Source organism: Maniola hyperantus, chromosome 5 (genome assembly GCF_902806685.2).
Source record: "Maniola hyperantus chromosome 5, iAphHyp1.2, whole genome shotgun sequence".
Taxonomy (NCBI): domain Eukaryota; kingdom Metazoa; phylum Arthropoda; class Insecta; order Lepidoptera; family Nymphalidae; genus Maniola; species Maniola hyperantus.
The window spans coordinates 9,384,121-9,407,757 of NC_048540.1; the positions used below are offsets into that span (position 1 = coordinate 9,384,121).

Below are 23,637 nucleotides of genomic sequence, written 5' to 3' on the forward strand. Positions count from 1 at the left end.
TAGACGTAAGATTTTAGACGTCTTTTTTACTGTTATCTACCAAAGCCACCATGATGCAAACTTCATAGAAGTCGATCGATCGTTCCTTCCTGTTGGGGACAATACGCAGATAAACTTTCAGCTCTTATAAAATATCGAAGGTCTGGCCCTCGCGGGTTCTTTCTCTATCAGTAGGTATTTACTTACCTTAAATTCAAGGATATTTTTGATAGGTATATAATATTATAGCTAAAATTACACAATAACAATATTTTTTTGTTGAATTATAATTTATATATAATGTAATTATATTTACCTTCTGATTATGTATAGATCCACCATACGAGTTGTGTCTCCTCTTTTCATCTTTTCAGTGAATTTATCAACCAAGCAGTGATGCAACAGCACTTGAAAGTAATCTATTATTGATTTTTTTCTTACCAGGGAATGATTTCTCCTAAAAGAAACAAACACAAGGTTTTTTGAAATCGATGGATTAAATACCAGCACTGTCTCGTATATTGTTTGGTTTTAAAAATCTAAAAATTCAAAAAATCATAAACTTTCTATAGTTTTTAGATAGCGTGCATCAAGATTCTATAAGTAGATACTTAAACTTAGGCGTGAAGCTTGAAGAAGTGTATGACGCGTAGACCTCACCGCGCCGTACAGTTACGTGATATGGTGCACTTATGACACACATATAAATCAGTCTTATCACAGTATAAATACGAGTAGGACTCGCACAGAAAGGGTTCTTCCATCCATCCATCCATCATTCCATCGTAGACCTGAATTTTTTACAGAATATTACACATGCTGTGAAAATTTCAGGTTACCAACCTCAGGTCAGGAACCTATGAAAATTTTGACACTGGTACGAAATATGAAAAACGTCTAGAAAAGAAATTAAAATAAGTATAGGTATTTACTAGAATACGTACTGGTAACCGAAGTCTGTAGCCATTTTCGTCAGCAGTGTAAAGAACCAATTCTTCTTTTCCGTTGGTATTAAAGTAAGTATATTGGCCTTTTACTTTAACATGCTCATTGGGCTGCCCTTTATTTATTATTATTCCTGTTTCTGATCTTGTTATCCCATTTGATGTTTTAAAACTGAAAATAATATTTGCATAATTTCTGCAGGTTAAATTCGTCATTCATTTTCAAGTTTAATGAAAGCCAAGTTACTTGGATAAAATATATTACCTAGTCTGAGTATTGCAACCAAAGCGGCCTTTGACCGCTACCGCTAGGCTAACGGCTCCTCTATCCTTCAGAGCCAAAATTTCAGTTAAGTCTCTACTCAGTCTAGCTCCGGACGCAATACTCAGAGAGACGCAAGTTTTCAATCTTGCCGGTACCATCATTTTAGTTATTTGTTTGAAAATGATCTAGTCCTTAAATTGTAGGCAGATACCTCCTGTAGTAAGAATTATAAATATTACCTAAATCTGTAATTTCCATCTTCATAGATTGTGTACTCGTTGGATAATATTTGTGCATCACTCTCTTTTACTGTAGAGTTTTTTAAAGATGCAGCACTTGTCATTAACACTATAATACAAAGAAGTAATAAACACTGCAACTAGAATGAAACAAAGAATATTATTTAAAACAATCTCTATTTATCAAACTTTGATTTAAAAAAAGACTGCTAAAACATAACTTAGGTAGGTAACATAACTACAAACGCATGACAGAAATGTATATTTCCCATGTTTCCCTATAATCATGGAGTATATAAGTACTTCCTAACTCCATGTCTGTAAGTTTATGACAGGAAAAAGTATCAGTTTAGAAAATTAAGGAATGCTTAATACCTTGATCATTTTGTTGATATTAAAAATGTAAAAACAAACTAATAGTTTAATATAAGTAAGACTTCTAAATCATTGAAGATTTGTGTTGTGGATGATGATCTCATGATTATTAGATTGTTTATATACAGAGATTTTTACCATATCCGTAACCTAGAAAACAAGGCTTTATTCTGTTATTTTTGTAGACTATTTTTGGAATTAAAAAATGTTAAACTTTGTCAACTGCTATGTGAAAATAACTAACGAAAACACGCTTATTGATACGCCATCGCGCCTAGCCTAGTTCGTCACTCGTTTAGCACCACTTAATTTTTATCGTTACTTAATATCCACGCTTATGTATGTCAAATTCCAAATGATTAAAAAAAAAATATTAAAATAAAATTAAACTTAATTTAAGACTTTAATAGGTATATTTTAGACAACTACCTACGGTACTTCACATTAGAGTTTAGACCGCAATATTACATGCCACGTCTGATTGCAGTCAAGCGCTATATCAAGTCTATAAGTTAAAAAAAATAGCTTGAAGACTCTCGAATGCAAACCTATTGTGGTAGACTAGCTCTCAAAAAATAATATTGTCAAGTATTTAATTTTAAATAAATTCGTCTACTACTTCCTCCAAAATGTTGAATTCGCAAAAAGGATGTAGGTACATAGGTAAATTTAAAACACAGAGTTCCTAGTAATGTAGAGTAGTGCTCGCTCTCTCCGTATATTCGAAGTAGGAGACAGGAGATAAAAGTTGCAATAAATGCATATTGTAAGCCCGTTGCAGATAAATTATTTATGTAAATTCAAAAAGGCATGAATCGAAAATCTACTAGGTAGTAGAACCTATTTAAATACCATACATTAGTATTCGGTTATCGTATTATTGGTCTGCCTCTAATACGCAATAAAATGACCATATTTTAGATTTAATATTATTTTAATGTGTAAGAAACTATGTCAGTAAGAAACCTTCAAAATAATGATTTATTAGAACCTAACACGTTTGCGTTTATACGCTACGCGTTTCTACGCATTTTTGTAAAAAAAATATGACTAAGCTGATTCCATGGAGGAGGACAATGATTCTGTAACGAATACACTTAGTATAATAATGGCATAAAGGGTAATTACAAGTTCAGGTAAAGTGGAATCCAAAAACCAGCGAAAGGCAACCTATTTACTTATGCACTAAATGCGAAATCAATCAACACGATTTCTTTCACGAAAAAATCTTCACAATTTAATCTTTATGATATAGGTAAATAATATTCTACTCAAGTACCTACTTAAAATAAAAGGCAAAAGTGATTGATTTTTATATTTATTCAACGAGCCTACATCTCTTTAAACTTGAGATTTTTCACGTGGTAGGTTCTATCTCTAACGTAGTAGGTACTACAAAAGAACCATGTGAAGAAATTCCAAATATTTAGATCTTTAAAAACCGTAAATCGAGGCGTATACCTACGCGTGGATGAAGTCGCGGAAAAAAGGTAGTATCTATAATTTTAAAAGTTTAAAACACGCATTGAACTTCTATTGCATGTGCCACGTAGGTACGTTTCAAGGAGTAGGTACATATAGCGCTCGTATTTCCGTAAAAGGTCGAGGCTTTTATTCCCGGTCAAGGAATTTGTTATTCATTGCTAATTACGTAAATAAGTACCTGCCTACTACCTAAGTACTTCCTTTACTAATTTGTAGTTTTGAGAGGAAAAAGGAACAATAAGAAGAGGCACAACCCAAACAGATTCTGTGTTTGGGTTGTGCCTATATACTCTCTAGACGGTTTGGTTGGCTACATTGCAAAGATTTGTCATTAGTAATATCGTTATTACATAAGCTTTAATTGCTGAACAGTTTTATTCTACCCATATCTTATATCAAAACCATAATCAACATATCTTAATGGTTAATGTAGTGATTAGCCCTGCAGCATCAGAATTTAGACCTTGTATCCCAAAGTTCAATGACAAATACTATTTTGCTTTCTACTGGAAAATGAGATTTTTAAATGACGGACAGTTGATAACGTAGACAGTAGACGTTCTGTTGGTAGTTTTTACAACCTCGTATGCCGCCATTATTATTGACACTGAAAGGTTGATACCATCTCTGATGAATAAGTTGGTAGCGGGAAAGTAAAATTACAAAGTTTTGCGCCACCTGACGTATAATTGTCGTAGTTTTATACCTAGAAAACTATTAGACCATTGAGGCTGAGGCTCCTTTCGTGTACAATGATTTTAATGAAGAACTTTTGTTTGTCTACAGCAGATGGCGTTGTTTATAAAATTACATGAATATTTTTTTTAACAATGATTTATGTTGTATTGATTTATGTATATCTGTTTCGGTTGCGTCATGAACATCACAATAGAAAGCAACGTTTTCTGTGTCTGCGATTGATTATAATCTCTCTTACGTCGTAATGTACATGAGCTCATAATAGTTCAATGGTCGTTATCATTTTCGATGGTCAGGGTCGTAACCCCTTTCTATTAATTACACAATGGTATGGCGTTTCTTGGGATAATACTACGGTGGTTTCCCAGATTCTGCCACACACAAACTCGACTAAGAGTAGGTAAGGGATTTTGACAATAACCGTGATCACAGATTAATATTATGTTCTCCAAGGCACGGAGAAAATGCCAAAGTAGAAACTATGAAGTCGGCTACCCACCAACATTTTCGACTTTGGTCAACGTTACTGAACAGTACCTACAATCTACTGATATGCCCCGTCACAGTTATTTGACCACACATCCTCCTATAATCCTCATCAATTTGATACTTTGATAAATGAACTGTGTAGCCTGAAGTAATCGGATTTATTTTAGGCATCTCATATCAAACCTCAATTTTTTTAAGGAACTTTTTTCCAAACTTCCCATGTAAAATAGATACGTAGAAAGAGTTTTCCATATAGAGATGTGGAAAATCAACTTCGGTTGAAAATACAATTCAGTTTATTTTAAGTTATTTATTTCTATGAGATATTTGGTTACTTGATAGGTCTTATAGTATCTGTAATTTATCCCAATTAACTTATGTAATTGACATAATTCGTAGATACATATTTGCCTGATCTTGTTTTGGCCAGTGCCGTTTACTCATACCTACCATAAAGGCCGATATAAGTCCCGAAAATTGCTAAAGCGCGTGGCCGCCAGCGTTAGTGACGTCAGCACTAGACTGAAGTTTCGAGCTGATGGTATATTTTGATTTCGGCTGACGTCAAAATGACGCCATTTCAATGTTAATGAGACATGGTTCCAGCGTAATAGCAATTTGCGTGACTATAACTACAGCTTACAAACTTTATGAGAAGCGGAAATAATCCAAATGTATCTTTAGCTTTTTGCTGGTCTAACTAAATTACAAAGATTATTATAATTTGTGAATTAATTTCTATCTTCTTCATTTTAATTTTATCATTATTCAATTATGCTCTTGGTAGACAGCATAATATTATTATTTCCTTATTAAAAAAATGTTAAGCATGTCAAAATTGATATCCAAAGGAAACGTTGAAATACATTGCTTCCTTATTTTCCAAGTAGCGTTGCTACAGCGCTCGCAGGTAGACCATACTCAGACATTTTAATCTAAAAAGAAAGACAATTGTTAAAAATAATTTATAAATAATAATTAATAGTGACATTGTGATCGTTAGATGTAACATGTCGAAGTCTTTAGCTATTATAAAGTGTTTCATGTTTATTGTTATGGCATCAATTAAGTAGATCCATACTCGATGACAGTTAAAAATGCGGAAGTGTGTCTGTTTATCTGTCAGCTAGTGCCTAGCATCATCATCATAATCAACACATAGCCGGCTCATTACGGAGCACGGGTCTCCTCTTAGAGTGAGAAGGGAAGGTCATAGTCTGCCACGCTGGCCCAATGAGCATACTTCACACACCTTTGAGAACATGGAGAACCCTCAGGCATGCAGGTTTCCTCACGATGTTTTCCTTCACCGTTAAAGCAAGAAAACGCACATAACTCCGACAAGTTAGTGGTGCGTGCCCGGGATCGAACCCCCAACTTCCCGAAAAGAAGGCGGATGTTTTAACCACTAGGCTATCACCACTGTCGGTTTGCGTTTGCGCTATTGGGATTTTTACAAAACCGAAATTCACGCGGATGAATTCCCAGGCATCATCTATTCGTTAATATCAGAGAATTATAATGAATACTTACATTGACCTTTAGTGGCGAAACATTATATCCATTATCTGCAGCTATGTATTCGACTAATTGTTTTTGCCCTTCGGTATCAAAGTAAGAGTAACTACCAATTACGAAAATATACGCATCTGGTTGGCCAACATTAAAAACCGATCCTGTTTCTTCTCTCGTTATTCCGTTTGAGGTCTCGAAACTGCAAATTAAATTAGAATAATTCGCAAAAAGCAGTAATGATATAGTGGCTCCGATTTAAGAGGTCAAGGGTTCGATCCCGGAAACGCACCATTAAATTTTCAGAGTTAAGTACAATTTAACAATTTAAATATCATTTGCTTTATGGTGAAGGGAAACATCGTTTGGAAACCTGCATGCCATGAGAGTTCTCCATAATGTTCTCAAAGATGTGAGGTCTGCCTTTTCAATCGGCTAGCTTGGTGGACTATGGCCAAACCCTCCTCATTCTGAGAGAAGACCCGTGCTCAGTAGTGTGTTAACGATGCAGCAATGGGTTGATCATCATGATGAGTTAGTAAAAACTGTGTAAATAGATAACGAGGATGAGATCGTCTGCATTTGAGCTATCTAAAGAAATCTTCACAACTGTAGGTACGTACCTAAATTTGTAATTTCCCTTTTCATCAATTGTATATTCATTATTTAATATTTTCGCCTCACTGTCCTTATCTAAAGGGGCAGCATTCGCCAATACGATTAAAAAACAAACAGCTAACAAACATCGCACCTAAAACATGAACAAAAATATAAATAAAATTTGTATAAAACTTGATTAACGGCCTAGCTTAAGCACATTACCTTGAACATTTTGTTGAGATAATAATTATCTTTAAACTGAGATAGATATAAGACACGCAGACCTCTACACTGCTCGAAGGTTTGGATTATACAAACATTTTTATAAAAGCTCTGTTACCTGATATAACCAGGTAGGCTGATCAAAAAAATCTACAGAAATGTAATAACAACGACTAAACATTCCTTAATCTTTAAATATACATTGATAAATATTACAAACTACTTGAGTCTATGATACAGAAAATATTTTTCATTAATAAACCAGTTGACTCGAAGTAAAATTGTACTCGTAAAGTCGTTGAACCAAATTCATGCATGCAAAAGACTGCAATAAGAGAACTATTAGAGAACAAGTAGGACTTTTGCGTCATATACCTGACCACTTTAGGGGTTAAATTTCCAAAAACTCTTTTTTAGTTACGTTATAAAACGAACCTTAAATTTCACGTTTTTAACCCCAGCGACTTAGGCTCAGATCATCATCAGGCTCAGAGATCTTTAGGCATAAGTAGATCAGTCTGTCAGTCAGGACAAGTTTTAATATAGATACCTAATTATAATAGTAAGTATACTTTTTAGAAAATAGACAAGTTATCATCATCATCATGATCAACCCATTACCGGCCCACTACTGCGCACGGCTCTCCTCTCATAGTGAGAAGGGTTTAGGGCAGGCTATAGTCTGCCACGCTTCACTTCACTTCACACAGCTTTGAGAAAAAGAACTCTCAGGCATGCAGGTTTCCTCACGATGTTTTCCTTCACCGTTAAAGCAAGTGATATTTAATTGTTTAAAAAAACGCATGTAACTCCGAAAAGTTAGTGGTGCGTGCCCTTTTTTTTACCGCTGGGAAATGTGCTTACGCATTTCTCCCTCCTGGAAGCCAGCCAACCAACTGGCGGGCAGGTATGTGGGGCTTGACAGCCGAGAGGCGACCGCAATACCCACTAAAACCCAGCGGCGCTCCTGCGCGTCGCCTGGTGAGTGGGTCACGGGAACACCGAAGCAAACCACCGCGAGCCAGTCAGCGACATCCGCCGGGGCGGACCCTCCACCGCTCACGAGGTCCCCACACCGCACATCCAAGGCGCACTGACCAAGTGCGTGCACCTCCCGACCCGGGGACGGGGCGACAACTGCATACTCCGCGCACGTCGCCCGCGTCCCATCCTCCGCCTCGTCCGCTGTGCCCTTTGCTAGTCAGAGGGACACGCGGAGAAACCTTCCCCTGCCAGGTCATTAGCCATGGCTAACAATATCCCCGAAGAGAGATCATTAGCCATGTTACCGGGGTGCACCGGCCCGAATACTACTCTTCCCCTCGGATGCCCGATGCATCCAAAAGGGACCAGCAGCACCCAGGCACACTGGGAGGTTACCTGGCTGGCACCCCCAGTGGTGCGTGCCCAGGATCGAAGCGTTAACCTACAGAAAAGAAGGCGGACATACTAACCACTAGGCTATCACCGCTTATTGTATTTAAAAAAAAACAAGTATTATATTTAAATGAAAAATGCAAGTAAGTATATTCTTTTAGAGAAAATAATATAATATAAATATATAAAAGGAAAAGGTGACTGACTGACTGACTGACTACGCACAGCTCAAACTACTGGACGGATTGGGCTGAAATTTGGCATGCAGATAGCTATTATGACGCAAGCATCCGCTAAGAAAGCATTTTTGAAAATTCAACCCCTAAGGGGGTGAAATAGGGGTTTGAAATTTGTGTAGTCCACGCGGACGAAGTCGCGAGCATAAGCTAGTAAATGATATAATTATCAAATTAATGTCACGAATAAAATACAATTAGCCATATTATAAAAATTGTTTACTAAGCATTCCTTATTGAAACCACCATTGATACCAGTTTAAATTATATTACTACTTTACTAATTATTATTATTATTATCTTTACAGTGGATGGATCAGCCGAGCAGCGATGCGACAACACTCGTAGGTAATGATTGCTCCTAAAACAAACCACACACCATTATTATTAATTTTATTGTAGTAGATTTTTATGAAATAGCGTTTTTGTATAAAATTGTATAAAAGTCAACACAAACAAATTTGTACACCATCCTGATGCTTCTATTTGGTGTAAGTTTTTTTTGTTTGTTTTTCTACCCCCGCGTTTCAAAATGTGCAAATATCATATTTATCATAACGTTTTGCGGCCACAGATTTATGTCACAACAAATATTATGTTTGTGTGTTATGTGACCAAAGCATTCGTCAAGTTAGCTAACTTAAAAATTTTCTTTATTTTTATTTTCTAATAAGTTAAAGTGATTTTGTACAGTGGTGATAATAAAAAGAATACCCGGCTGAGTTTGTTTTGGGCTCTTCTCAGACCTGGGTGCGTTTGGAACCCTCGTAGCTTTAGTTTTAAGTTCGCGTAAAAATTATCACCACTATACCATCGTCCATCATCTTACAAATGCAAACCGACTTTCAAAAAGCGTAGTTTTTTTACCTACTTTGAATAAACGTTTTGACTTTGACTTTGATTTACCAGAGGTAAGCGAAATTGAAGGCACCGAAAAATTAAAATGTTATACTTACTACAATTTGTACTGGCATCAAAAGTCTGTATCCGTTCTCGTCAGCAATGTACTGAACTAATTTTTCTTCCCCGTCTGTATTAAAATAAGTATATCGACCTTCTACTACAAGATGTTCATTGGGTTGACCTTTATCTATTACTGTACCCGTTTCTGATCTTGTTATCCCATTTGAGGTTTCAAAACTGAAAATTACATTCATAAATTACTAGATGGCGCTAGTTGTATCCTGAATCACGCTGGACTTTTCACATCTTTCGAGAGCATGAAAATCTTCAAAAAATAATATGATGATCAAGTTTTTAGGAACCGTTACGTTCTAATAAATTTATCTAATAATCTCCGCAGAACATTGTTCAAGTTTAATGACAAGACAAGTTAGACAAAATATATTACCTAAAGCTGTAATTTCCGTCTTCATTAATTGTATACTCGTTGAACAATGTCTGTGCTTCACTCTCTTTTGCTATAGAGTTTTTTATGGATGCAGCATTTGTGTTCAACACTATAAAACAAAGAAGTAATAAACAATGCACCTAAAATAAGACAAATAATATATTAAACTAAATATTTCTCAGGTACGAACCATACAAATCAAATGCGTGACACAAAGTATGTTTCCCGGTAAGCAGTATAATACTCTCACCGGAATTTCCGGCCGGAATATTCCAAACGGCGCTTATTGGTATGAAGTTATAATGCTACACAAAGCGGAACACTAGTGTAACAGTATTGTCACTTCATACAAATTAGGACTCTCTAGAATATTTCGGAAGGAAATTCCGTGCTAAACCAGCCTGTGACAATAAAGCATCAATTTTAGGAAATTGAGGAATTGATATCTACCCACCAACATTTTGATGTTCAAAAAATGCGAGACCACCTTGTAGTATACCTATAGACATCTAAATCGTTGGGGGGTTGTGTTGTGGATGGTGATCTCATGATTTTTAGGTTGTTTATATACAAACATTTCTTACCATAACCGTTACTTAGTAAGACAAGGCTATATCCTGTTATTTTGTAGACTACTTTGGAAAATAAAAACTTTAATATTAAAAATAAAAAATTTCGCTATCAAAACTTTAATAAATATTTTAATTAGCTTGTCTAGTCTCATGTTTGCAAACCTGTTGCGGCAGACTATCAAAAAATTAATGTTGTCCAGATTTATCTTCGAACCAAAGGATGTTCCTTTAGTTCGAAGATAAATCTGGAAATTACTAGTGCTCAAAAAGTATGATTTCATGGGCACGGGATTTTCTATATATTGCCATCAACGTACTATGTGAAAAGTGATGAAAATTGCATTGAATTGGAAATCCGTCCGTTTCACTAAGACGGCTTGTTAGATAGGGCGGGGGAAGGTGGCATTATAAAAAAAACAGTCCTGTTCCATCATAGGTATATTATTTTCGTATAACAAATGAAAATCCGTAGAGTAGTTTCTGAGATAAGTCTGAAAAAACCCGAACTCAGTGCGGTTAGAGACTTTAATTTATAATAATAACAAGTGACAGTGTCTATAACATAGCATTGTTTTGCCATTGATACATGCAAAAATAAGTAACAATTAGACTTTTAATCCTAATGTCTATATATTATATTATAATCTAAACATAATGACGTATTTGTTTTACAACAGCAGCATCAAGAAAATATAAAAAAATAGACTTTATACTTTGACGAAAGATTTTATACGTCTTTGATACTTGTTACCTGCCAAAGCCACCATGATCCAAACCTCGTAGTCACTGATCTTTCCTCCCTGTGTTGGGGACAATGTGCAATAGAAAGTTTCAACTTTTATAAAATAATGAAGGTCTGGCCCTCACGAGCTCTTAGTCTAATAATACAACAACGATTACTACTTTGTCTTTTTTTGAAATTTCCGATCAAAGTTTCTTAATACTTCTGTGACATATTATGACATTGTATCATAGGTGAGCTAACGAGTTCACTGAACCCCCAAGGTTATAATATGTCTTGCATAACAGGCCTTTAATGTTAACGATGAAAATACCACCTATTGGCCAAAAGGAGAACGAATTGGTGCGAAATAGCATCAATGCAATTAGTGGTATTAAGGTTATCACGTTAAAATAAAAATATTGATCTTATGCGTAACTGGGATTTTTATGGACTGAGAAATCTTAACTCACTAGAAATGACTAAACATTACAATACAATTAATATAGAGCTCATTATGTACTTACGAGACAGTTTGGTACTTTTTGAAGAGTTATCATTAGTAACATAATATAATTTTATCTACAACGATGCTTTAAATCCTCTATAAAAGATTCTGAAACAGTTAGCTTATTGCCAACATTAAAACACCCAATATCTTAATAACCATTAAAGCATCCAAACGAGTGTTATAATGTTGTACTGAATTTCATTATAACACTCCTGTGAAAAAGAGACAACGCTATACTGCTGGCATAAATCTATCTCGGTATGTTATGTTTGGATGCTTTAATGGTTATTAAGATATTGGGTGTTTTAATGTTGGCAATAAGCTAACTGTTTCAGAATCTTTTATAGAGGATTTAAAGCATGGGTGTAGATAAAGTCTTGTATGCAACTGTTGATAATTAGGTATTAAAACACTCAAGTCATACTATTTATAAACCGACTTTCGTGTTTTAATGCCCCTTTTTATACAGCAGTTGCATAAATAACTAATTAAACAAGTTTTATTAGCTAGTTTATTATATTTTTGGGCCACCTGACGTATTATTGGCATACTTTTATGCCAAATACTTAATAACTGTTAGCTTATCGAGGCGAAGGCTTCTTTCATGTTCATTGTTTTTAATGAATAACTTTTGCTTGTCTGCAGAAGATGGCGTTGTTTATAAAAATACATGCATGATAATATGATTTAATATGTATGTAAATGTACGGGGTTTTAGGTTTAACGATGAAAATAGAATAGCGACTACCTGAAGCCTCGCTCCCGTGGCAATTTCAAAAACTTCAACGAACTCATTAAAAAAAACTTTGTCAGGGTCTTCACTCTTATGAACATGAAAAGTGAGAGTCTAAAAGAGTTGTTTACACCCTCGAGTGATATCTTGTTAAATAGGGACTTATTTCAAAATCATTATTAGTTTTCTTAGATACATTCTGGAAAAAAATACCGTTTAAGAAATAATGACCGCCAAAGTTTTAGCAACTACCATGGCTACGAAATCTTATATACGTGTTCTGTCAGGCAGTTATTTACTCGTAGTTTCGTCACTAGTTCACTCTGCTTTCCTTATATGGATGAAATAAACATAACGAATAAAATAGTAAGACTACCTTAATTTTAAAAATGATTTTCAGTAGGTACTTGGGGACTTGAAAAACCTCCAAAAATATATAAATTTTAGGCACATTGCACATAGATTGTAGGATTTGACGACCTCTGCAAAGCGTTCCGTCCGACAAATCCAACCGCATATCAAAGAACTTATAAGAAACGAACTAAAAGTAATAAAAGTGTTATAAAAATTATCTTTATTAATCTCGTAATTACTTATATAATAAAATAAATCACAGTAGGATTATACTTATAACTAAGCATTATTGAGTCAATCGATTTTCACATGTCATACATGATTGGGTACGTATATCGATCTAAGGTCCCAGTGTAACTTATCTAGTTAAAAAACATGACACGTTTGAGAATAGACTGCCAACGTTTCAAATATCTCCTCTCTTATAAGTGAGAGGTCCCGGGTTAGATTCTCGACTGGGTAAATTTGGGAATTTATTATTTTTAAAATGTCTCTGTTTAGACGGGAGGCTATGGTCGTGGCTAGTTAACGTAAGTCTACACTTTTTTAACTTCAAAAGTTACACTCAGGGATCTGAAGTTTCCGCGAGTCGTTAGGAGTATTGGAGTTAACCGCGGAATCCTTGCTGGTACTGGTTTTGTTCAGACTGTGGGTTGGCTGCGTTGTATTGGATTGAGCGAGCGATGGCATCAGGAATGGGTGGGGGACGAGGAATATGATCACCCTCAGCACGGAATCCTGTAAACCAAAAAAAATGTTGCATAACTTTGTGTTGCCTGTACAAGTGTACACCTGTTATAAAAACACTTCGACCTCCCTGGTGCAGCAGTAAGCGATATGATGTTAAAATGAGAGTTCTTGAGATCAGTTCCTAGCAAGTACAATTAATTTGGATATTTATAATTTCTAAATATCTGATTTTATCACAGTACTGGAATAGACGTTTCCCGTACAATGCCGCTTAGATACCGATTAGTATGGATACGTTTAAACTGCCATACCTCTTCACGGTTTGTTCGCTATAGTCGTCACTTACTAACAGGTGAGGTTGCAATGACGAGTTAACTTCTCATCAGATAAAAAAACATGCTCGTAACTTTGGGTTTGGATTTTGGGTTTTCAAAAATCTCTTTGTTTTCCCGGAATTAAAATAGATTGTGTTTTGTGTTTAAGCTATTTTATCAAGATCGATTTAGCAATTGAGACTGAGAGTAAAATGATAATATGCAGATTAGGTATAAAATAATTGCATAAAATATCGTCTCAGTAGGTTCCTATAGGTACATATCACTAACATCTGAGAAATATTTACAAAATAATTTCATTGTTTCAGGCTTAAGAATAATAATAAGCAGACCCTGATTAAATAATGGGGATGATGCCTATGTCAAAAAGGGTGCCAAAATTCGTAAAATCCACATTCGCTGCTAGTTTTAAGTGTGTTAACTATTTTAACTTATCGATTTAACTAAAAAGTACGTCAAATTACGTCAAATGTGTATGACGTCACATCTATGTATTTCACACAAGCTCCCTTACTATGCGAGCGTTTTGATATTTGATAAAAAGTTGCTGATTTGACTCTATTCAAAACATGGCAAGGTCAAAATTTACCGTTCTCGTCAGCGATGTAGGTCACAGTGATGGGGATACCCTCAGGGCTAGTGTAGCTGTAGGAGCCTTGGGCGACCTGCGCTTCAGCGTCCTTGATTCCAGCGTTCTTGAGGTATCCCTGTTCTTGGGCGTTGATGCCGTTTCCGGTCTCATAGCTGCAATGCAAGTAATTGTGATTTTGTTTATATCATGCAAAACTAGCATAGATTGGACGTTGTAACTATCGCGCATCGTAAAGCTTATTAATAGTCTTGAAGGAAATTAATCGTAGATATCTTAATACGTACACATTAAAAGGAACTTCTAGTAAGTCAACATTTTCCGTTCCTTTTAGTACGAATTTTATTTGTGACTAGCTTATGCTCGCGACTTCGACCACGCGTCTGCGTGGACTACACAAATTTCAAACCCCTATTTCACCCCCTTAAGGGTTGAATTTTCAAAAATGATCTCTTAGCAGATGCCTACGTCGTAATAACTATCTGCATGCCAAATTTCAGCCCGATTCGTCCAGTAGTTTGAGCTGTGCGCTGATAGATCAGTTAGTCAGTCAGTCAGTCACCTTTTCCTTACATATATTTAGATAATTTTAAACAGTATTTTACTTAAGGTACCTAGATATCTTTCTAAAAATTTCTTTAAAGCATTAAAAAATTGCAATTGCAATATAAGTGTCAGATTGTATCTTTTTCTGGGAAAATTTAAAACTCAAAAAGACAATCAGTGTACAGGTTTTGCAGACGCTCTTTAAGTTTCTGGAATTGATAGCAATCGTTGTTTAACCATATATAGTAAGAAGACGGATAACTATCACAAAAAATATAAAACATGCCAAATATGGCAGTTGTAGCATAGTTAGTTACACTGCATACCTATAGATAAAATAGCGTTTTTTACTTATTCATATTCACGTGATGCTGTATTTTGATGTCTAAGACGCATCGATTTTGCTCCAAACCAACGGGCATAGAAATCATACAAAGATTAATAACTAAATACAGTGTGATTGATTAGTTGCTACATAAATAGCTACTTAATGTGTTAATCTTTTTAGTGTGTTAATTTATTTTCTTTGTTCTAGTTTTAACACATTGATGTGTTTATTTACCTATCTGAATAAATATTATGTAACTGTCGTAAGCTTCGCAATATACATGTATTAACATATGAAATGATACGGAGCCAGCAGTATTACGTAATCAGGGCTTGGCTGAGAACACTATCTTAAAGATGACTCCCACAATTTAAGGTTTAATATGCTTGACATTAAAGGAATGCCCATTTATGATCCGTAGAGTTTATATTTCACAATGAACTCGCATCACTAAATTTGAGCTGGGGGAAATATTTCACAGCAATATTAATTAATGGGTGTTTCTCTATGTCGAATTTATGATGCTGCAAGTCTTAGGTCGTTTCTTGCGTTTACTCAAGTGGGTTGTATAATAGGTAGAATCATTTTTGTAGATTCTATTAATGCGTTGGCTTTGTTTTCAACTTTGAACCTAGATAATTTATAACACAACTAAAAATAAACAAAAGTAAACCTACGCGTATCAAATATTAATACATTATAAAAATAGTATATCATGTCAAGGGCGAGATGAATTTGGAAGAAGTTATGCAAACCCAATCCAACACGCACATTAAATTTAGTTACCTATACATTCACATAAAAGAAACTGGTATACGCATCCAACCTGGGTGTTGAGATCATTATTTTGTGCTATAATAGAAAATAGTTTCGAAATTCATAGTATGAACTATAACTGTCATTGTTAAAAATATAACAGCTCATTATAAACAAAATCATACACACATTTTTCAAAATATGGAACTGTTTAAATAATTCCGAAATCATGTGATATTTTTGTTGTGAAACCCTTATCTGATGAAGTTTTCACTGCGCTACACGCACTAATAGCACTTGAACTATTTATTTCTACTACGAGTACCATTCTGTAGAGACTAACAGAAAACGATGTATGATTATATTACCATAGTTAAATTAGCGAAATTATGGGTTAGTCACTAATTCTTTCAATTAATTAGTACTCGTGAGAAATATTACTAATATTATCTGGTATACATACTAGAGCAATTAATTCGTTCCTATGCGAAATATCAAATTTTTGTACAAATACTTTCTAGAAAATGAAGTCTGCAACTGAACAAAACTGAATAGGCATGTTTTAGGAAAACGCGTTCCATTTTCCTTTCCATATATCATCAATTCTCATCAGGCGTGATCGTGGGCAAGTGCCTTTAGTAAAAAAAATTACCTCCACTGGTAGGAACCATCAGGATTAATTTCCTGGTTCTGTCTGATGATGGGAATGACCTGGTACTGTGGCTGGGTCTGGTACTGTGGCTGGAATTGTGGGGCGGCGTAACTTAAGGCCACGAGGGCGGAGAGTACGATGAGCTGGAAACAATAAAATTAATGTTGTAGTAGGTTTCCCATTGATATAAACCTATGTAATTGCAACGAAACTTAGAATTTAGAACTGCTCAATAATCGTGATAATAAAACAGTTTTTTCTTAGAGGGTTAACTTGTAACTCTTTCTGCAGGACAGGAGGAAAAGTCAAAGAAAATTATGACAAAAATGTATTTTCTAACTTTAGTCGTAAAGAGGACAGTAATAATCTGATTTTCAACATCGGGTTACATTTTTTATGATATAATCTAGAGCGATTTAATTTTTTATGCGATTCACCCAGTGACATTATATTTAATTTGTATAAAAAAGAACTAAATATGTTATTTGTGTCACATTGGTGGGTACCTATTTCTTCTAATCTAGTGCGTTTTGTATTTTCTGTTCTACTCACCAGAATGGATTTTATACGTTACACCATTCACAGGTGATAAAACCTACCGCAAACGGGATTTGTAAATAGTTTTATGCCCAGGCGTGGAATTATGGCTAAACATGAATTAGTGTTTATACTAAACTATATTTGATAGTTGTCCATTCCGGGCATGTTCACGGTATAGTATAAATCCACCTTGATCCTGTTTGATTTTTTGTAGAAAAAATATGACATGCTATGAATAGATTAAAAAATGTCAATAGTAAATGGAACACTAGACACTAAACATAAAGGATAATGAATTCTATAATTTTTTGATATCATTTGTGGAAACAAATGCCCGCAAGTTTTTATTTATTGAGTCTAATTTCTGGAAAAAAAGGGTTCATCAATTTCCTACGGAACCCTAAAAAATAATGTGTATTTTTTTAAAATTGGCATTATTAATGTTAATTATTTTGGTAATTAGATATTTTTTAAATTTTTATACATTTAAATACTTTCTGTGATCGTTAACTCACCGATTTCATCGTTTTAATTTTTAAAATATAAATAATTTAATTTATGAGATGTATGTGTGATGATCCTCGGTGGATGTGTAAGACTGGAATGATTTTTCAGATCTTCGCAGCTGCTTTTATACGAATCGGCGTTTGCACTGCGTGAAATTGGAGTATCAAGCTTCGAAGGCGCAGGCGCGAACGTAGTACATCAAAGAATTACCGCCGGTCTGCATCATAACGATCATGTTCATATTTTATTCCTACATTTTTTTTATAATACCATGAACGTGTGTTCAAGTTATTATAAAATATGTTTTAATTTTTTACAATAAATTTATTTACAACATATGCGATTTATTATAAACTAGCTTATGACGGCGACTTCGTGCGCGTGGACTACACAAATTTCGAACCTCTACTTTACCGCTTTAAGGGTTTACTTTTCAAAAATCCTTTCTTAGCGGACGTTTACGTCATAATAGCTATCTGCATGCCAAATTTCAGCCCGATCCGTTCAGTAGTTTGGGCTGTACGTTGATAGATCAATCAGTCTATAAAAGGAAAAGCCCGCCCCAGCACGTTTGCTCGCCATTTTTATTTTTTAAATATATATATTTATAAATAAATATAGTAGTTTAGTAATCATCTTATATATATATATAATTATATGCATCTGATGTATGTGTAATATATATGTGTCAGTTTTGCTTGAATACTTTTTATCTACTTAAGCTTTTTTTTTAAAGGACAAAAGTCTTTTTTCACAGGTTTTTTTTTATGTTTAATTTTTGTATTTTGATGTGTATTTTTAAATGAAAAAGAAAACAAAATGTAAAATTTGTTATGTACAGGTAATGTTTTTTTGAAAGAAATGAGAATTTTTTTAAATAAGTACGTACCTTATTAAAATATAATGTATTTTTCAACTAAAGGTCAATAGCTTGCTTGAGGTTAGAGCCCCAATAGCTCAACAGGTAAAGGAGTGAACTGAAAACCGAAAGGCCGACGCGACGAAACGGTTCAAACCCCGCCCGTTGCACTATTGTCGTACCTATTCCTAGCACAAGCCTGACGCTTAGTTGGAGAGGAAAGGGGAATATTAGTCATTTAACATGGCTAATATTCTTTTAAAAAAAATAAAGGTTCGTTAATAATTATTAATCATCATCATCAGCCTGTGGACTTCCACTGTTGGACATAGGCATTCCCTAAAGAGCGCCACCACATCCGGTCCTCAGCCTTCCTTATCCAGCCACTTCCCGCCAGCCTCTTTATATCGTCGGTCCATCGTGCTGGAGGGCATCCCACACTACGCTTGCTTAAACGCGGTCTCCACTCAAGGACTTTCTGGCTCCAACGGCAATCGCCTCTACGACAGGCATGACCTGTCCACTGCCACTTCAGCTTGCTAATAGTTTGGGCTATGTCAGTGACCTAGGTTTTCCTGCGGATCTCCTCAATTCGGATCTTATCCCCTGATTATAAATACCCTTTCAAAATTAATAGTTGTGTAAGAACATAAAATGGTAATGGCACACTCCTAATAAGGCTTCGAATATCCAATTAGCATTATAATACAACATCTATTCATACAATTTTTAAGCATAAGCGTATAATACACAATTGTATATTATCCAAACGAGATACAGCTTTAATTATAAGTACCTACTTAAAACCAAAATAAATTCAATTAATCCTTCAATAACTTCCTTCTTCCTTCTAAGGTGGGCGTGCGTAATACTAAAAATGGTGATTATTTTTATGGGTTGTTTAGTTCTGTAACTTTCATATGGAGATTAGTCCTCTCAACCAAAAAGGATTTTAATGATGATAGCTATTAAGGAAATAAAATTTTCTTACAAGTAAACTAATTACTTTTTTAGCAACTTCGAAGATTAAAAAACTAAAATCACTTGTGGCAAAATATTCTAAGACAACAGGTAACCCTTTATCCACATATTATTATTAAAAGGTAAGTAATTATTTCTTTATAAGAATTATCGCATTTCAATGAATAACACATGAATGAAGAAATTATGTAGTAGAATCTTGGGCCATAAATACAGGGCATGCGTATCCTTTAATTTGAAATGCATAAAAATAAACCCATACCAACCACAGTAAAAAAAATGTTTTAATCATAACTTGTTGTCAAAGTATAGATCGTTAAGATGTTTTAATAGCTATATAATACTTATATTAGTTATTTAATTAACGTTAACGTCAAATAAGTCAATAATATGGACGCTCGGCTAGATTCCAACAAGTAATAGATTTACATAGAGATTTGAAATAAATAAAGCTAAGCATGCAGTTTGTTTGTATTATGAACCAGTTAAATAATGTACCTATTTAGTAAAACCTCATTTTAAATTGCTATTTAAATTATTTTTGTTTTATTTTGTAAAAGTACCTCTACTTATTCTTTTAATTCAGACCAACATGGATTGATCGTCCAGTTATAAAATAATAGTAAATAGATAAATCCAGTTTTCACTAATCAATAAGGTATAATAAGTAGATGCATTTGTATTGCATAATAATCAATCAATCTAGCTGTAACCAGCTAATTCGCACTAAGCCAGCGTAGTGGACTATGCCCTAAATCGGTCTCATTCTTAAAGAAAAGCCGTGCTCTGTAGTGGTCCGGAAATGGTTCGATCATGATTATAGCAACGTCGTTGTTTGTAAAAAAACAGCCGATAAATGGACTAAGTAACTTAACGACAAATTATAGAAAGACTGTATTATTCTAATCATCAATAAATTAATCTTGGCCGTAAATGTACAATTAAACGAAATGTTTTGCATCAACCAATTCAATGATGATTGATGATGTAAATATTTTTCATACAGTACATTAGACGATAGTTTATCCGTTCATCACAGCAAACAGCAGTGAATTTACCAAAACGGATAGCAATCCCTACCATTTAAGGGGGGTTACAGGCTATCGTTTTCTGTACGCATTTTACGCTCAAACATAGTGAAGTCCTCTTGCTTCCAGACGATAGAGAAATCTGTTTGGGGCTTGGGGGTTAGTATACGCACTTAAATGTGCGCTACATTTTGCGCTTCAATAAAAAAATACGAATGCATGCGCTCATTCCGTTGCGTTCGCTCGATCAAGTGAATCATAATTCCTCATACGCATGGCTAAGGTTTGGAATACTCTTCCACAATATGTATTTCCTACCAATTACAACCCGGGTATCTTTAAAACAAGAGTGAATAGGCATCTTCTAGGTAAACGCGTCCCATCTTAGGCCACATCATCACTTTCCATCAGGTGTGATTGTATAATGAATAAAAAATAAATAAATAAATCAGTCAGTAGCGTTATAGATTGACGTTTTTCGTGGCTCACGTGAATACTTATAAGCGCATCTACGCTTTGAAGAGATGCGGATGTCACAAAAAGTGCGAGTACAAAATCGAACTAATACGCGCAAAAAAAAAACGCAAATCTGAAACCGCTCTAATGAAACGCCGTGGAATCAAAATATCATTAATAGCGCAAACAATAATATTTTATTGTATAACCCATCACTGCGACGCGTGCCCTCTGGCGGTTAATATAATCATTTGCAAGCCTTCACAACGAGCTGATTTCAATAACTCCCATTACACTGCAACATGGTATTTTTGATCATTAATTTGTAAAGGCCAAATCTCAAAGTATTAAAGTATTTGGTGTTACTATCGCCAAATAAATTAAATTTAATACCACTTTAGTATAATATTTTACTCTATATAATTTTCCTATCTAAGGTCTAAATTTAATTATACTTACCAAAATTTCAGGTGCGACGTCGTCATATTCGCTACGCTCAGGATTCTACTTTAGAATCGTTGACTTCATGAATTCAAACTAACGCCTTCGAGGAACAAAATATCACTTTGGCTCCGTGTCAACACAAATAACTATCGTCATCCTGGTTTTCTGCTACTTGTTTCTTCAATCTTCAACTTGCTGTATTCTGCAGGTAGCTACACATATTATTAGAAAAGACTGCATTCAAGGTTGAATTATAGAAACAAAGAAATATAGTTTTATTCAATTATTAATAATTGAATAAAACTAAGTTTCTTTGTATTTAAATTATACTGATAATAAAATGTAAATTTTCTAAAAAAAAACGGATGCTAGGTACAAACATAAAAAACAGGCCAGACTAAACGTTTTATAGACAAAAATAACAATCGATTATTAGATTTATTTGCAAAATACGATGCAGAATAAATTAACGACCAGACCAATTATTTATTAATTGACACATTAAATGAAAACCACGATTTCATCCACGTGAGTTTCGGTTATGAAAAATCCTGTGCGAACTCTTCGATTTTCTGGAATGAAAAAATAGCTTAAGTCATTTTCCTGGATGCAAGCTATATGTATATCTTTCGTCAAAATTGGATAAATGAATGTACCTGCAAATGTAGAAGACAGACAGCCAGATACTTACAGTTTCTTATTTTTAATATTAGTATGAATAAAGTGTGTAATTTTTTTGTAATAAGTCAATACCTTGACTTTGTCACTAGCCACTAGCATTATGGATACAATCAGGAAAATATGTGTCTCTGTCTAAAGATAATCACCGTGTACACTAGAGAGCTATTTGTACTATTGAGAGTTGAATTATTTCTGACTATGAAAAGTTTTAAAATTGGTTAGTTTATATACCTAACGTATATTCTGCTATTTGTTGACTCGTGTTTGTGGGTTTTTACAAAAGTATTATGAATGCATAATATAAAATATGATTATAAAAAAATTAGCCGGTTGAGTTTGTTATGGGCTTCTTCTCAGACCAGGGCACATTTAGAACCTCAGCTTTAGTTTTAATTCCATTCCATTCCATTAGTTCAAATTTAATAAACAATCAGTATTTTTAACGGAAACAATACCGCACAAAAATAATTGTGATATTATAATTTGTATGCCTCAAGTATTGAATTCCACATCAGTTTTATAAAACAAAAATACAATAACTATGAAATCATTATATTCTAATAATAACTTCAATTAGTGTATTCGGCTCTTTTGTTTTGACTGAAATCAATTACCTGCAGAAAATATTAAAATGATAATAATAATAGTTAGTTGATGATGAGACAAAACCATATTGATAATTATTATATTAATTATTTTGCTGTCGGCAGTGATTGAACGAATTAATTAAATTTTTAATGTTCTGAGTAGCAAAAAGTCACTGATGCTAATTCACTAAATAAAGTGATTTTTGACAGTTGGTGGAATCAGATCCAAAAATTTTAAGTAGCTATTTTTCTGTTCATCATCATCCAGCTCTCTAGGTCACGTAGATGTAGGTATAAAAATATGCTATAATATGAATCACTATAACTAATTATTCAAAAAATATGCTCGCGATATCAATTGCTTAATAAAAGACTTCAACGCGCTTGTGGCTTGCCATTAAAATCCTTTTATACGATTTCATTTAAATATTGTCTTTGGGTTGTTGCTTTATCTGTCTTGAAACAAAATTGCTTTAGCTGCATGAATTTGATGATAAGTTTTCCCGTGGACTCCAACCTCACCTGTTGGTAAGTGATAATGCATTATAAAATATTTCTATCTATACGGCATCGTACCGGAGCGCTAAACCGCACAACTTTGTTGGTAGGGTGGTACTAGCCATAGCCGAAGAGCGGAGAGGTTTCGAATCCATGTAAAGGGAAAGTAGTTCAAGACTTCAACTAAATTCAGGTTATTATGATTTCAGAAACACATTGGTTCGCGACAGGTTGGGATGGCAATCGGGGTATGAGGTGGGAGGACACCCGCACACTCGCACGTCACCCACGCTCAGCCGTACCGGGTTAGCGCAGGGGCTGTGCAGGTGTGGGGGACTTCCCCGCCCTGATTGCCATTTCAACCTGTCGCGTTAGTAAGTAAGTATTGACGATAATAATCATGCCTGATGTTTAAGTTGGAGCGCGCTTGCCTAGAAGATACTTATTCATTGTTGCCTAGAAGGTAGGTACTTAAGTTATATTATCTGTACAGTTA

General features: G+C 34.6%; 1 protein-coding gene across 1 annotated transcript; it reads right to left on the reverse strand.

Moving 5' to 3' along the window:
* Positions 1-12,863: 12,863 nt before the first annotated feature.
* LOC117982102 (endocuticle structural glycoprotein SgAbd-2-like) lies at positions 12,864-17,696 on the reverse strand. Its single transcript, XM_034968389.2, has 4 exons — positions 17,616-17,696; positions 16,561-16,703; positions 14,279-14,433; positions 12,864-13,402 (listed from the first exon to the last, which is right to left on the reverse strand). The coding sequence occupies exons 1-4, from the start codon at positions 17,622-17,624 to the stop codon at positions 13,272-13,274; spliced, it is 438 nt and encodes a 145-aa protein (XP_034824280.1). The 5' UTR covers positions 17,625-17,696; the 3' UTR covers positions 12,864-13,271.
* Between the last annotated feature and the right edge of the window lie 5,941 nt (positions 17,697-23,637).

Excerpts from the sequence above, each read along its gene's own strand:
- LOC117982102 (XM_034968389.2), bottom strand. Across the intron at positions 14,434-16,560 it reads GATGGTTCCTACCAGTGGAG|CTATGAGACCGGAAACGGCA; the intron begins GTAATTTTTTTT and ends CTTGCATTGCAG. Across the intron at positions 13,403-14,278 it reads CTACATCGCTGACGAGAACG|GATTCCGTGCTGAGGGTGAT; the intron begins GTAAATTTTGAC and ends TTTGGTTTACAG.